The 15096-nt window shown below is 36.6% G+C and overlaps 1 protein-coding gene across 3 annotated transcripts in view; it reads right to left on the reverse strand.

Moving 5' to 3' along the window:
* The window catches only part of mier1b (mesoderm induction early response 1b, transcriptional regulator), a 117798-nt gene that overhangs the window by 25142 nt on the left and 77560 nt on the right, over positions 1–15096 (reverse strand). For all 3 annotated transcript variants that reach the window (XM_067454400.1, XM_067454401.1, XM_067454402.1), the window contains exons 5-11: positions 14179–14305; positions 14018–14082; positions 13855–13927; positions 7865–8016; positions 7673–7754; positions 841–935; positions 451–578 (exon numbers count right to left, since the gene is read on the reverse strand). In XM_067454400.1, the coding sequence (XP_067310501.1) occupies positions 451–578; positions 841–935; positions 7673–7754; positions 7865–8016; positions 13855–13927; positions 14018–14082; positions 14179–14305 (722 nt within the window). The remainder of the gene's footprint in view (positions 1–450; positions 579–840; positions 936–7672; positions 7755–7864; positions 8017–13854; positions 13928–14017; positions 14083–14178; positions 14306–15096) is intronic.

Here is a 15096-nt window from a genome sequence, read left to right on the forward strand (position 1 = left end):
TTTTCATACTCATACATGAAACGTAGCGCGCATGACGCTTAATTAAAATTTTGTAGGTGGCGCTATCGAACCATTTTGCCACACCTAATTCTGAAACCCATATCAGATGTATATTTTCACCACTGAAAATATAAATAATAATGAAGATATAAATAACTTATAATAATATTTTTAAAACTTTTTTTTTGTGAAAATGTGCCTAAGACTTTTTCACAGTACTATAATCCATGAAATAAGATAAACCATGCGAGTTGACGTTTTCTTGATTTGTGCTTATGTAAAACAATTCTGATGAAATGTAAAAATATATTTTTAAAATTATTATAATCATGATAATATCAGTTATCCTGCAGCGATATTGCATAAAGCCAGCCTACTAAAATGTTAAACAATGATCTAACTTACTTTGGTATTGCACCAAGATTGGCAAAATTTGTTAGAGATACTTACGTTACTCCTGGATGAAGGTTGTATTTCCTTTTTCCAAGCCTAGTTTGTTGCGCAAAGAAATCATACCGCTCCGATTTCTTCCACATGTAATAAAAAGCCACACAATCTCCGACAGACCGAGTTCTGACCTGAAATTAGATATGGTTTGCAAAACACTAAAGGTTTGTATTGACAAATCTAGTAGTCCATATACTTATTTAGCAGAGATAACTGCTAGATGCATTTAAGAGCCCCAGTTTTTTTTTGTAATAACATTCATAAGCACTGAAATATCAATACTGTGACATACATATGAAGGATGCCGGACTGACATTCATCAAGCACAAATGAAGTGATTTACCGATTGGATTAAACTTGATGTTTTTATGCATGCCATAAAATGAGCACTACCTTGTTGGCCTGGATAAAATGAAAGTCTTTTCCGTAAGCCTTTAATCCTTGTTCAAAATTCCTGCATTCTTCCTCTGTCCAGACAGATAGTTCATCTGTAAGAAAAAGCAATACATTTAAGATAAGGGCTGTCAATGGATTAAACCCTTTAATTGTGATATATGGCACATATTCATAGCATTATATATTAAATATTCAGATTTATTTAAAGAAAATAAATACATGACCTTTGTGCAATTAATACTTTCAACAATTTGTGTGCATTTCAATATCAGCTCTGAAGTTCTGATCAGTTTCAGTCATTACAGAATTAATCAGTTAACAGTCATCTTATACCTTCATTCTATCAAACACTAAACCGTAATCTTTTTTTTAAGAGATACCCACATTAAAGGAACTGTATGCAAGAATGTATTTCCATTAATCATAAAATGGCCCTGAGATGTCACTAGACATTAAGAAATCATGTTAATTTCAAATACTATATATATTTATACAGGGCTTGACATTAACTTTTTTGCTCACCAGCCACTGTGGCTAGTGGTTTTCCAAAGTTACTAGCCACTCAGCATTCTCACTGGCCACAATTTTGCAGTTTGGAAATTACATTTTATATGATTAAAGTTGACTTTGGCATGCTTAAATTACTTGATTTTTAGTCATTTTACTTGATTTTGAAGATTTAAAAACCCTTGTTTGTTTGTTTTTCACTGCAGCAGCAAAGCAGCAGAAACACTGTCAGTATGAAAGCACAAATCCAGTCTGTGGTGTAATGAATCAAAAAACTCATGGTTCAGACCACATTACGGATCGGATCATTTTTCAGATCAGGAAAAAAGGGGGAGTAACCTATTTTTATTTGCTTTCCATTTATTACATATAAACTTTTGGTGTGATTTGTAAGTTAACAAGGAACATTTGGTGTTAAAGGACAACTCCAGTAAGAAATGAACCTGGGGTAAATAACAGATGGTTACCGAGTAGATCGTTCTCTGGGATGCGTTTTCATGAAAATCGAATGTAAAGAGTTTTATCTCTAAAAACAGATTAGCTTATAATGCTTGTCTATAGGGCAAAGGGTAAGTTAAATTAAATCGCTAGTTAAAATCACTAACAAGGCTCAAAATAGCCTCACACTAACATGGTAGCATAATGAGGGTCCCTACATGCAAACCGAAGAATTGAGAACTTTGTGAGTTTACAAACAGTTTAATAAAAAGATACTTTATAAACACAGCAGGGCTCTACGCTAACTTTTTTCTTGAGGAGCACTTGTGCTCCTAATTAAAAAAATTTAGGAGCACAGTCAAAAATTTAGGAGCACATTCTAATCCATCAAACACATTCCAATTATAACTTTCCCATTACAGGACGATATTTGTCCTTTAATGTCCAGGGTCATTTAACCATTATAAGAGCAATGTTTTCTAATCTTATTAAATGTATGCATCATCTGTCAATTTCTTAAATTCAACATAATTCTGACATTATATTATCATTAACTTCTGAGAGTACAGCACAAATACACAAAAAAAGCAGAACTGGACTTCATACTATCAAACACCTATGCATTTAATGCATGAGTTAATGTTGTATGAATGTTTTACATATAAGTTTTTGAATTTAGAAATATGTACAAATTAAACTTTAAAAGTTTAATATTTTAAATAAAAAAAAGTCCATGCAAAGTATAAATATGAAAATAAAAACCGCCAGTAGGTGGCGGCAAGTCATTCAGTCAATAGTTCAAAACACAAGATTCATTTGAATCGAATCGCTTGGAGATGCGAATCAGTTCTGGTGAGGCTTTGATTTTCACAAATAGACAGTGTTGTGGCTAAAACGTTGTTACTTAATATCATCTTGTCTATTAGATTTTTGTACGAGATCAGTATCACACTTGCAATCATGCCAATACTCGGAGCTATAGCAAGCTGTAACTTTTGGCGCTCTGGCGCTTCATAAACAGAACCGCATGCGTCTCGCGAAAGAACATTGCAGCTGGATCTACTTCTCTCTGTTTGTGGTGAGTCACGCAGATATTGTGCTAATCCGCAGCGGGAATAATTTATTTTGTGTGTAACGTTACAGTGATTCAGAATAAGACAAAAACCCTGTTTGGAAAAAATCTTCATGATATACTCGCTCATTATATACATTTAGTATTTTTTTTAAACAGCATGTGTGATAAAGATTAACTCAAGGGCTTTTTAAATGTATTATTAATACATTATTGTTTGATGGCATTTATGCCCCAAGCATCCGCTAATTTCTGGGCTTGTTTATGATAATCCAAACGTGGTATTTCCAGTTCATTTTGATTTGGCTGATAAACAGCGCGAAGCGTCTGGTAAAGTGCGCATGGCTGCGTCGTCAGACTCGTCACACGTTTCACTTCAATCGTTGTAAACAATCGTTGTTTGAAGTGTAGTCCGTCGCGCACGTTTTTGCACTTCTTCTGCTGAGTGCTGACTGAAGGCATGAAAAGCAGTTGATTGCAGTAGGAAACATAGCCTAACAGTTTCTCAGTGTTGATTCAGTCAGTGTTGTAGTTTTTATTCCGATTGTACACATCCATTCATGAGAATCGATCGGGTCACTCGCACCGGTGCGCCTAAATATTTTTTCACAGTCGCACGCAGTAATTTTTAGGCGTAAATGCGCCCAAAATGGGCGTTATGTAGAGCCCTGCACAGTACATTACACATTTACGGACAGGCGTCATCTTGGAAAACCGTCTCGACTAGTCGAGCCACGAACGCTGTGCTAAGTGAAGAACTGTGACTTGGAATCTCATATGGTCTGTTGTTTCCGGAAGAAAGCACTGAACGCAACAGAGAAAATAAATAAATAAAAATAAAAATGTCCATGTAATTAGGCATCTCAAACTTAATTCCTATCGACCAGCGTACTTAGCACAGCGTTCGTCGCTCGACTAGTCCAAGATGGCGCCTGACCGTAAACGCGTAATGCACTGTCTTTATAAAGTAGGGGTGTACCGATACACTCGTGTCACAATTCGATATGTATATTGATACTGAACTCACGATACGATATTTATCCTGATATTTTATGCCAAATCATTTTTTTTATTCATATATAATATTATTATTTGTGTTTTATTATCAGGACCCACAAATATTATGCATTATGTATAGTTGTTGTATGATTCTATGTGATAATATGATTAATGTAATAATGTCACTGAAACTCTAAACTTAAAAAAAAAAATCCCCTTACACGTTATTCACACTTTCAATGCAGGCAGCATCTCTCCCCATGCCTGCTATGCCCTGCCTCCCCCAATTTTAATGTAGTATGTAAGAATGAACCATCTGAAATGCTCTGTATAATCATACTACTAAAACTAAATGTGATCTGGTTATTTAAATGATGTTTGCGCGTTCACTAAGGAGTGCCGTTCCGCCAACGCGTGTACTTCAGATGATCAAATATATTCATCACATAAAGCCATTGTGTCTCTTCAGAAGACTTGAAGACTAAAGAGCATTTGGATTAGACACTCGATTAGTTATTTGTATATGCCTTTATGACATTCTTTGCATCTTTTAAGTTTGAGAGGAATGGATTTTAAAAATGGAGGGACATAAATCCCTCAGGTTTCATAAAGAATATCTTAATTTGTGTTTGGAAGTTAAATAAAATAAACAACATGATGGTGAGTACATGACAGAGTTTACATTTGTGGTAGCCTTCATTTGTTCAGTTGTGTTTGGGTGAATTATACCTTATAAATAGGGCGTACTACAGCAAGTTGAGCCTTGGATAAAACAAGTCTATCCACAACTTTCCCAAACTCTGACCTTTCCCATGATCGCTATGGCAACGTAGAACAAGCCGGTAACGAACTTCCGGTTTACGTTAGTCTATTAAATCGGTTTTATTTTATTATAAATAAAGGTTTATTTTTTTCTAGCTATTTATTTTGTTCACCCGCATCCACATTCACCCATCAAATATTATCCCGTGCCACACTCGATTGTGCTGGGTCCCACGGGAGTGCAGGTCTCTATTTAGATAGTAACGTTAGGCTGTTAAAGCGGTCTTGCTACACATTAAATCTGTAAATTATTGAAAACAATAAACATACCCCTTGCAAAAAATATACAGTTTTACTGCAGTATTTAGGTTAGGTTAAACTACTATATAAACTCAATAATTACATTTACTGCAATGAAATGTAAATTTTTATTACAATGCACTTAAATTCATTGAAGTTCATGCATCTATTTTCATGTTGATTAAAAAAAAGTCTACTGACAATGTCTGACATGAACAACATTTCAACAATTACAAATAATAAAATACAAATATTAATTCTACATCACAATTCTTGAGTTTATTTGAAGTTCGTTGGGCATTGAATGGAGTGCGTAGGATGCTAGGCAACATGTCAAACGAGTCCATTTATGTTGCATGGTTTATGGAAGCAAGGTTTCGGAGGTGTGACACCCAGGCGCTCAGCGCTCATTAACCCCGGCGAGAGCAGCCTTAACTCAGCTCGTCCTTCTGACGACTGCCTCTGCCTGGCAGAAGCCCCTCATGATGCAAATTTGCGTCTGTTTTGTAGTGAATGAAGCGTATGGATTCAAAATGTTTACGCGCCCAACTTCGCGCGAACAGCACTATTTATTCGCTTCACTCGCGTCTGGTGTGAACACAGCATTACTGTTACGTGTGCTAAACCGGAACTGAGATACCTAGTGGAAGTATCGAGTGTCATGGCGACGCCCACTAAGACTTGTAGGAAACTTGTGGATATCACGAATCATATCGTTTCCATCAACGATACATATCGTCATGTTTTTATATCGCGATATATCATTTAACGATATGTCGTTACAACCCTATTTTAAAGTATCTTCTTATTAAACTGTACACTTTCAAAATTCTCAATCCTTTGGTTTGCATGTAAGTTATGGGACCCTCATTATGCTACCGTGTTAGCGTGAGGCTATTTTGAGCCTTGTTAGTGATATTAAATAGCTATTTAATTTCACTTACCCTTTGCCCCATAGACAAGCGTTATAAGCTAATCTGTTTTTAGAGATAAAACTCTTTAAATTGGATTTTCATGAAAACGCATCCCAGAGAACGATCTACTCAGTAACCATCTGTTAATTACTCCTAGGTTAATTTCTCATCGGAGTTGTCCTTTAACAAAAATAACCTATATGGTTATGGTTTTAACAAAAATAAATAACCAGCTGAATAAATTAAATTTTACTCATTTGGTAAAGTGTAACATGAGAAAAACAATCTGAGATGTGAAAATAGGTATGACTTTTTTTTTTTTTTTTCTCAAAAAGATTAGGATGCCAACATTCTCAGCAGAGAATACCTCTCACAAACCGTTTTCACACAACATGTATTCATTATTTTTAATCCAAAAAAAATTAATATTTAAAATCCAAAAGTTGTCACTAAACATGGCTTGTCATCATTGCAATTCTCTTTTTAGGCCTATACTCTTTTATAGATCATGTTTAAATGCACTACAAAACAATGTTTTATTCATTTCATTAATTTATATTTATATTTATATAGCCCAGTACAGTATATCCCAAACTTTTTTCAGTCATGGCACCCTTCGAAAATTTTCACAATTTTGTGGCACCCCCTCGCATACTTTACGCTAGGGGTGTAACGGTACAGATTGCTCACCTGGTTAGTTTGTATAACGTTTTAGGTTCACGGTTTCAGTACGGTTCGGTATTTGCTGTGTACAGAGAATAAAGGACTAATAAAAATAAAGAAAATAAGAACAAATAACTTAAATACAAGCAGTAGCACAAATAAATACTATTAAGCAAAGATACTGATAAAATGAACAATGCTGATGTCTGGTTGGATACTCATCAAGATGGACATGTTGACATACTTTTTGTGTGAGTTTGTCCGTTCAAGCGCAAGACTCAATATTTGCGCGCTGTGAGACGTGTGCGCGCTCTCGGATGAGTGCAGAGACATATCTTCCCACAGAGCGCGCGTGCTCTCATTCGCGTCTTCTGGCGAATATATCTGGGTGATGACGTCAAAATGACTGGTCATACGGCAGCACTCGCATGCATTGAACACAGTTTACAAAGAGAGACCGTTTTGCCCATTTTTCATTTATTATTGCTGTTGTAGGCCTATCACTGAGGAGCTAGCATGTGTATCTATTGACAGAAACATACGTAAAAGCATGTTTTTCAAGTTACAACCCATATTAAAAATGCGTCATCATCAGATGTGAGATGAACCGCGGTGCAAGTGCGTACTGGCACCTTTTACACAGCACCCCCGCTTACGTCAGACGGCCTCCCGGTTGGGAAATGCTGGCCTAGTACCTACTTTAGAAACATAGGCTAGACTATGTTAACATAATCATTTTAAATTAGAACTTACAATAGACAAAAACCGCCAACTCTCATCTGCTAACAGTAAGGACAACGCGCTGTCACTTTAATTTAATGCGCCCAGCACAGCAAAAAAGTTGGCTGTTTTTGTCTATTGTAAGTTCTAATTTAAAATGTTTGTTAACCAAAACCATGTGCAGTGTCAAAGATGTAGTTTCACTTAACTCAGTATTGAGTTTAAAGGAACAAAATTACTTATATTTTCGGCAGAAAAACTGTTTTTCACTCTACAATGGTTAAAAAAATTCTGCGGGTCACGCACGTGCCGAACCGTGGGTCGTGAACCGTACAAATCACGGATCAACTGCAATCCATTACACCCCTAGTTATAATGCATAACTTTTTGAACATCCTCAAACATTACGATGAAAGACGGTAATAATGACATTTAACAACTTTGTAAGGCTCACCTCTGGCTGCTTTAACGTTAAATCTTAATCTTCGTAAAGCTTCATCGGTTTCAAAATTACATTTCACCAGCTCATATAATGCCTGAGGGGAGAAGACACTTTGTATTGTGTATTACAGTTACAGTTCAGCATTTGATTACAACAAATAAAATAATTACATTATTATTAAATCACAGAGGTAGTCCTTAGTACCTGCTCATTATCTTTGATGTGTGATCCTTCTGGAATAGCATCTACGCCTGTCTCCTCTCCCGTCCGTCGACAGGCTTCTGTGAGAAACTCAACCACAGTGTTTTCAGGAAGGATTTCTGGATTCCACAAGAGCTGGTCGTTATTTTCATACACTGTGAGTGATAAAGTCAAAGATTTAAAGCATATCACAAGAATGCGTAACATATTGAGGCCCTTAAAAAGCAAACCATTTCCAATTGTCTTGTAATAAAAATAATGAGATTAAAAATTACATCACACTATTTCTTATTTCATTAATGTTTGTAAAAAAATTCTGGATTAAATATTTTTATACCATTGTCTGCCTAAATACTCAATTTTGATTGGCTGGAAAGTGAGAATTAAAACTGTTTAATGCACAGGTAGATGTCAATTTAACCACCGTTCACTGTGCATTGCTTTTATTTAAGCTAAGGCTGCACGATTCATCGAAATCAAACCGCAATCGCGATTTGGCTTGTGTGCGATTATGAAAGCTCAAAGGCTGCGATTTTAAATGAAATAAAAAAATGCCCTGTGTGTTAGCTTTCATAAACCTGTTCAACAAAAGACAACGTTTAATAACATGCTTTACCTCACTTCATATCGTCAGTCGAGTGTTTGTGAGCTGATGTGACTTGTCATCACAGTGGCCCTCATTTATCAATCTTGCGTAGAAACGGGCGTATATGTTGGCGCAAGATTATGCTTACACTCCTCTCACCGCCTGATTTATGAAACTGTGAGCACCTCTGCAATCCAGGTGTACGCAATACTTGCCCTTGATAAATGCCGCAGCTGAAAATGATCGTCATTAGAAGAACACGCCCCTATATATTCAAGTCTCCGCCTCCCCCACGCCTTCATTTTACGCCATGGACACACGGAAGACGGCAAAGAAGCGAAAATTCTCCCACGTGGAGATCGGGCACGTCTCAATCATCTTACTAGTCCACTAGTCAGGGCACTGATTAGGACATAAGTCAATGGGCTGACTCCCTGATCAGTGCCCTGACTACTGTACTATTGAGATGATTGAGACGCCATCGAGACCATCACTAGGGAAGTGGAAAAAAACGAAACTGTTTTATTATTTTTATCATGATTTTTATTATTAATGACGCTTATTGTTATTTAGAAGAAGAATACCGTTATTATTTATTTTATTATTATTATTATTATTATTATTATTATTATTATTTAAAAGAAGAAGAATGTAATTTTTATTATTTTGTCAGTCTCAATTATTCAGTCCCAGTCCGTGCGCAGCTACCGCACAGGCTCGTAACTGGAGGAATACATCAAGTGCTTTGGTAGCCTAGCCTGACAAGCCAGACCCACATCAAGATGTTTGGTCTGGAAACTCACCATAGACGGGGCTCAATCCGAAGGGCGGGATAAACGGTTGTCTTTCAAACTCCCTCTGCACGCGATAGGATAGCGCTACACCAACCAGAGCAACGAAGGTGAAGCAGAGCTCGCTGACAGATTAAACATTCGCCGTATCCGGTCGGCTAAACTCCGAACACATCTTCCCTTTCAGAGTCCTGCACGGGTCCATTTTTGGAGACCCGCCCCCGCCCGTACCCGCAAGGTTTAGCACCAAATCCGACCCGTGACCCGTGAAAATATCAAAATTAAATCTGTACCCGCCCAGACCCGTTAATATTTGGCCCGTTACCCACCCCGTGCCCGCGATAAATCACACACACTAAAACATTCAAATTAAAATCCTTAATTTTTTTTCCTGCACCTCTTTCAACATCAACAGCGTCATTAATGGGCTAATGAAAGAGGCAAAAGTGCCTTTAAAGACTCATTGTCAACAATTTCATATAGCTACTCCACTCACCAACTTTACTTTTACTTCATCCATTGCTACTCCTGCAACGTTTGCTCCTTCTGGGTTACGAGAGGCATCAACAAAAGTTTCAATGTTGCAGTGGTGGTGACGTGATGTGTCAAGTGGTATATCGTTGTTGCGTGAATGTGTAATAGTAATTTGGACATAGAAATTGTAATAGCCTACAATATGTTTGATGGGGGAAGAAGGAGGCGGGAACCGGCGAACATTTAAAAGACTTTAACCAAACAAAACGAAAGTAACGTGGGCAGCCCCTCATGGACATCTAAGCGCACACACATAATAAAAAGTAAACACAACTCAACGTCAAATCCAGGTCTGGTGATCTCTCGTCTTTATATGCTTCCGAGCTCCCTCAGAGGACTCGAGACCGGTGTGGCTTACAGGTGACGCTCATTCACAATCACGCCCTGGTCTCGCTCTCGCTCTCTCTCTCTCGTTCACTTTGCCACAGAAATATTGCACATATTTTTCATCCGCCCATCCGCTACTACCCGCCCGCACAGAGTTAATTATCCGCCCGCATCCCTGCCCGTGAATTTTATAAATGTCACAATCCACCTGTTTTAGCCACTTTTATGCGGACCCGACCCGTTGCAGGACTCTGTTCCCTTTTTAAGAATGACTTCAGCCGTTCTTTGTTCTTTTCTCAGAGAAAAGCTTAACTCCAAGTCTTCCAGAATCGCAGTCAAAGCTGATTCGAAAGACCGCCGCCGTTCGCCAGTTTCTGTGTTTACTAGAAGCACGCAAACGCAACTCCGCCGTCGTCATTATGGCCCTGCCCGCCGACTCTATACATGATGTGATTGGCCCGTCCAGATTGTGAGGAATACAGCTCAGAAGGGTATTGTGAGTTCCTAGACGACACTTGCGGGCAGATTAAATTTGCTGCCGCTAGGGTGCGTCTAGATTTCTAGGCTATTGGTAGCCTATAGTCACACAAATTAAACATTGAAGTCTACGTTGCACAAAAATAAACACTGAAGTTTATAATTACTATGTTGTTGTTGTTTTTTTTACAGTGGGTCATAATATAGGCTAGCATATCTTTGTCAGTGCGTTTTGTGGTGTTAGGAATTGTTTTTCTGCGCATTTTCGCACTAACTCAAAACGTGTGTGCACCACCTCCTGAGCTGGCGTAGGATTTAAGCGTGTCGTACGCCAACGTCCATATTGATATATCTCAAAGTCACCGTGGGTTTGGGTGTACGCAAGGTGCACGCTGGAAATTTGGTCTATGCACTTTTGATAAATAAGGGCCAGTGTGAGGCAGACGATGCGTTATTTTATAGTATTCTATGTCAATCAGCACTGCATTATAATACACTTTATTATTATGTAAATACCCTTGACGGCTTGAAAAACTCAAATACACCATATTTTGCAGCAGTCGTGTTTATTGTCGTCATATTTAATCAAAGCATCTCTATCTTCTGTTTACACCGCGTTAGCTTCACATCATGGATTGCCTGAAAACTAACGTCAATTACTTCTCTGAGGCAAATGTGGCGTTTTCCGCTCGAGGGCGCCCTCTGGCTTTCAGTATGAATTAAAAATTTGTGGGTAATCAATAATAAGAAAATAATACTTAGTACCTTTTAAAACTTATTAAACTTAAAAAAGTATACATTTATTGGACAATCCATGTTTTTCCTCAATGTAGAGGAGTTTTTTTCCCCACAGTGGATGCAAAAGAGCCTCATATTTCAGACAGACAGAAATTGATATTACAGATAAACCGCACACACACACACACACACACACACACACACAGACACACACACACACACACACACACACACACACACACACACACACACACACACACACACATACACATACACATACACATACACATACACATAATCTTTTATTTTTATTTTTTTACAATAACTCCTTAGGCTTAGACTTTTCTAATGTTTTTTAGCCATAGGCTGTCTGCATATTAATAGGTGACCCAGCAGTTTTTTTTTTTTTTTTTTTTTGTAAAATAAGTTTTCTGTAAAATATTACAAAAATAATAATAATAATTAGTATGAGTATTATATTGTTATATTTATTCTGACATACTCTTTTTTTATTTGTAATTATGAAAATGTTTTTTTACATATTTTTAGCAGTAATAATAATCATAATAATTATTATTAGTCACGTTAATATAAAAACACAAAGTTATATACACACACTTTTCATTTAAAAAAAATAATAATAACAATAATCGCATTTTAAATCGCAATTTTACCCAGAATAATCGCAATTATATTTTCCAAAAAGTCAAACCAAAAATTATTCAGACAACTTAAATAATTTGTATTAGTGGGTGCAGGACACTATAGTAAATTTTTGTAAGTGAGGATAGCAAAATAAAGTAAACTGTGATATATTATACCCAAAAATTACCCAAAATACCAGTAAAACTGATCATTTTGGACCAAAATTATTCAGACACTTTGACCTGACCATGTTTTGCTTAAGTGTTATTTTCTTTAATTGCTAATGTTACTTTTCACACAACAGACTGAACAAAATTAAGCATTGCTTGGTAATTGGTTGACCTAAATTGGTATTATCTAATTATATGCATAAATTTAACAGCTGACAGCTTGTTGATTGTAATCCATTTACATACCTTTCTATCAAAGTTATCTGACATTATCAAGATGAATTTGTTCTGACAGTTTAACTGAGTTCTTGTCATATTTTATTACAATTTTCTAAACTATAGGGAATAAAATTATCATGTGAGAAAATGTTGAAGGTGTCTGAATACATTTTGATTTGACTATATATCACTCATATTGGAGCTCATGCTGTGCAGACACAGAAACATTCAGGAGCACAGAAATAGTTATTTGCCTCCACATTATGTATTAAAATAATTTTAATGTACAGCTAGCCATGGACACTGAGTGTTTCCTATAGCAGGGTTTCTGCGGGGTTTAATCAGTAAAATGTAAGACTTTTTAAGACCTTTTTATGACCATTATTATTTGAATTTATGACCTACACAAATTAAGATAAATAACTTCATTAGTTATTAATAATTAAAAGTAATTAAAAGTCATTAATATTCCTTTCAAAAGTCTTTATTATTTACTTTCATTGAAATAACAGGTTTTATTATTTAAAGAGTAATTCTATTATTTCTTACTTAAGATATATGTGGCACTGGATGCGACAGAAATGGAATCCCACGCTGTACTTGGACCGGGTAACGTTAGTGACGGAGGCAAACAAAACTGACGGATCGCCTGCACCCGCTGCAGGCCTTTTACGGCAACGATATGCTTTTCCGACTTTGCATGCGACTTGAAGGCTTTTTGCCTAAACTAGACATCTCCAATGTCTTCTTACACACAGTGGGATAGGCTTGATATGATTGTTAGCGACGGGCTTGAGCCAGCTACTAAACACACCGTCTTCGAGCCAAAGATTGTTAAATGTACATTTTCCCATTGTGATAGCCAGGATGATTTCAATTAAACTAAGCAGTGACTCCTTCCAGTGAAAGTCCTTCCGACAAGTCTGTATGCTGCTGCATGGACCTTGTAGTTCTGGAATGCTGTGATACCAAGTGTGATACCACCCAGATTCCTCATACAGAACTACAACAGGTGAAACAAATGAATGCCATTGCCGCCGCGCGGGCATTTTGATGGAAGAACAAATTAATGGACGAGCATATCAATTTAAGACGTGGCTAAATGTTTTTTATGACCTTGTATGGAAAATCTGGATGTTTATATGACTTTTTATGGCCTTAAATTCTTATTGTTAAATTTATGACTTTTTATGACCTCACGGAAACCCTGTATAGGATTTGATATTTGGTCCCAAATATTTTTTGTAAATCAATTTAATATATTTTTTTAATATTTTAAAATAAATAAATAAAATAAATATATGAAATATTTTATTTTAACATTTGCATAACATGCAACTGCACATTGTCATGTTAATAACCAGTCACACACAACAGTTCTTTTGAAACAATTACTTTCAATAGACTAACTGACACTGACAACTCCAGAAACAAAACACTTTTTTTTTTTGTAGTGCAGTATAATCCCGCCAAACAGATGTTTTAATTGATCAGAATAAAACCTACCTTTCTCACTGTCTTTGTATTTACACAGTCCAGATGGTGTTTCTGCCTGATACATTGAACCAACCATGATTTCCTGTTAAGAAAATATATATGTGTCAAACATTTCATGGTAAATTACAGACAAAAGCCATAAAGAAAAATATGATAATGAAAGAGTGCTTACTTTCTTCCAGTCTTCAGATGGAACATAGTCGTCATCCTCCTCTGACTCTTCATCTACTTCATTATCTAAAAATGTTATGTAAAAACAGTACTTAGTCAGACTTTAAAGATTATATTGATAAACATTAAATCAGTATCAGGTAGAGCTTATCTGTCTCTTACTCTGAAAGTAGCCATGGTTTTGTGATCGTATGAGTTCAGCTGTGTTACAGGCTTTCACTGCACAAGCTCGACTCTCAGTTGAGTGGCTCTCATTTGCCATTCTTGTGGCTACCTTAGCTCCATCCTCCTGGGGAAAAAATCATTAAAACAGTAAAATACCGTAATTCCTCAAATAAAGACCAGGGCCCCTATTCATAAAGATTCTAAGAATCTTCTCAGAAAACTCCTAATTTAGCTTAAAAACTTTTACGTAGGAGTCTTAGCTTAAGAGCTATTCGGGACCGATCTGAGAGCAACTCTGAGCAAGGAATACAAAAACTTTTATCTTAGTGAAGAGCCCGACTGACCCCGTCGCTACATATGACACAGTCTTTTGAAGACTGTGATCGGTTGGATTTCCAAAAAGGGGGGAAAAGGAGCGCTTTTAAGGATAAGGCCATTTGCATAACATGCATTAGAATAAAATATTCTAAGCCTTCACTTTGAAATTACAAGCGCAAATTGTTCTAATTTATCATTCTCTCTCACTCATACACACACAAATTATATATGTATATAAATCCTTTTATTATTTACCATGCTGTTAATTTATTATAAGGTATTTGATTGGCTTAGAATTATAAACAGTGTTCCACTCTTTCTATTAACATAAACGTCCTCGTCTTCCGACGGTGCAATAATTCGGATGTGGGTTACATCGACTACTCCGACAACACCTGGGAAGCCTGCTATATTCATAAATACAGTTTTTTTGAGCCTGCAAGGTGGGAATGTCCAGTGGAAATGAAATGAACTGTGACACAATATGAGGTTCTGAAAGTGCTGTAATTGTTTGTGTGATCACTCTGCTTACAGAAGGTTGTGACAGACCTAAATCATCACTGCTGCATTGTTGCATTTTACCAGTTGCCAAATATC

Source organism: Pseudorasbora parva, chromosome 9, assembly GCF_024679245.1.
Source record: "Pseudorasbora parva isolate DD20220531a chromosome 9, ASM2467924v1, whole genome shotgun sequence".
NCBI lineage: Eukaryota > Metazoa > Chordata > Actinopteri > Cypriniformes > Gobionidae > Pseudorasbora > Pseudorasbora parva.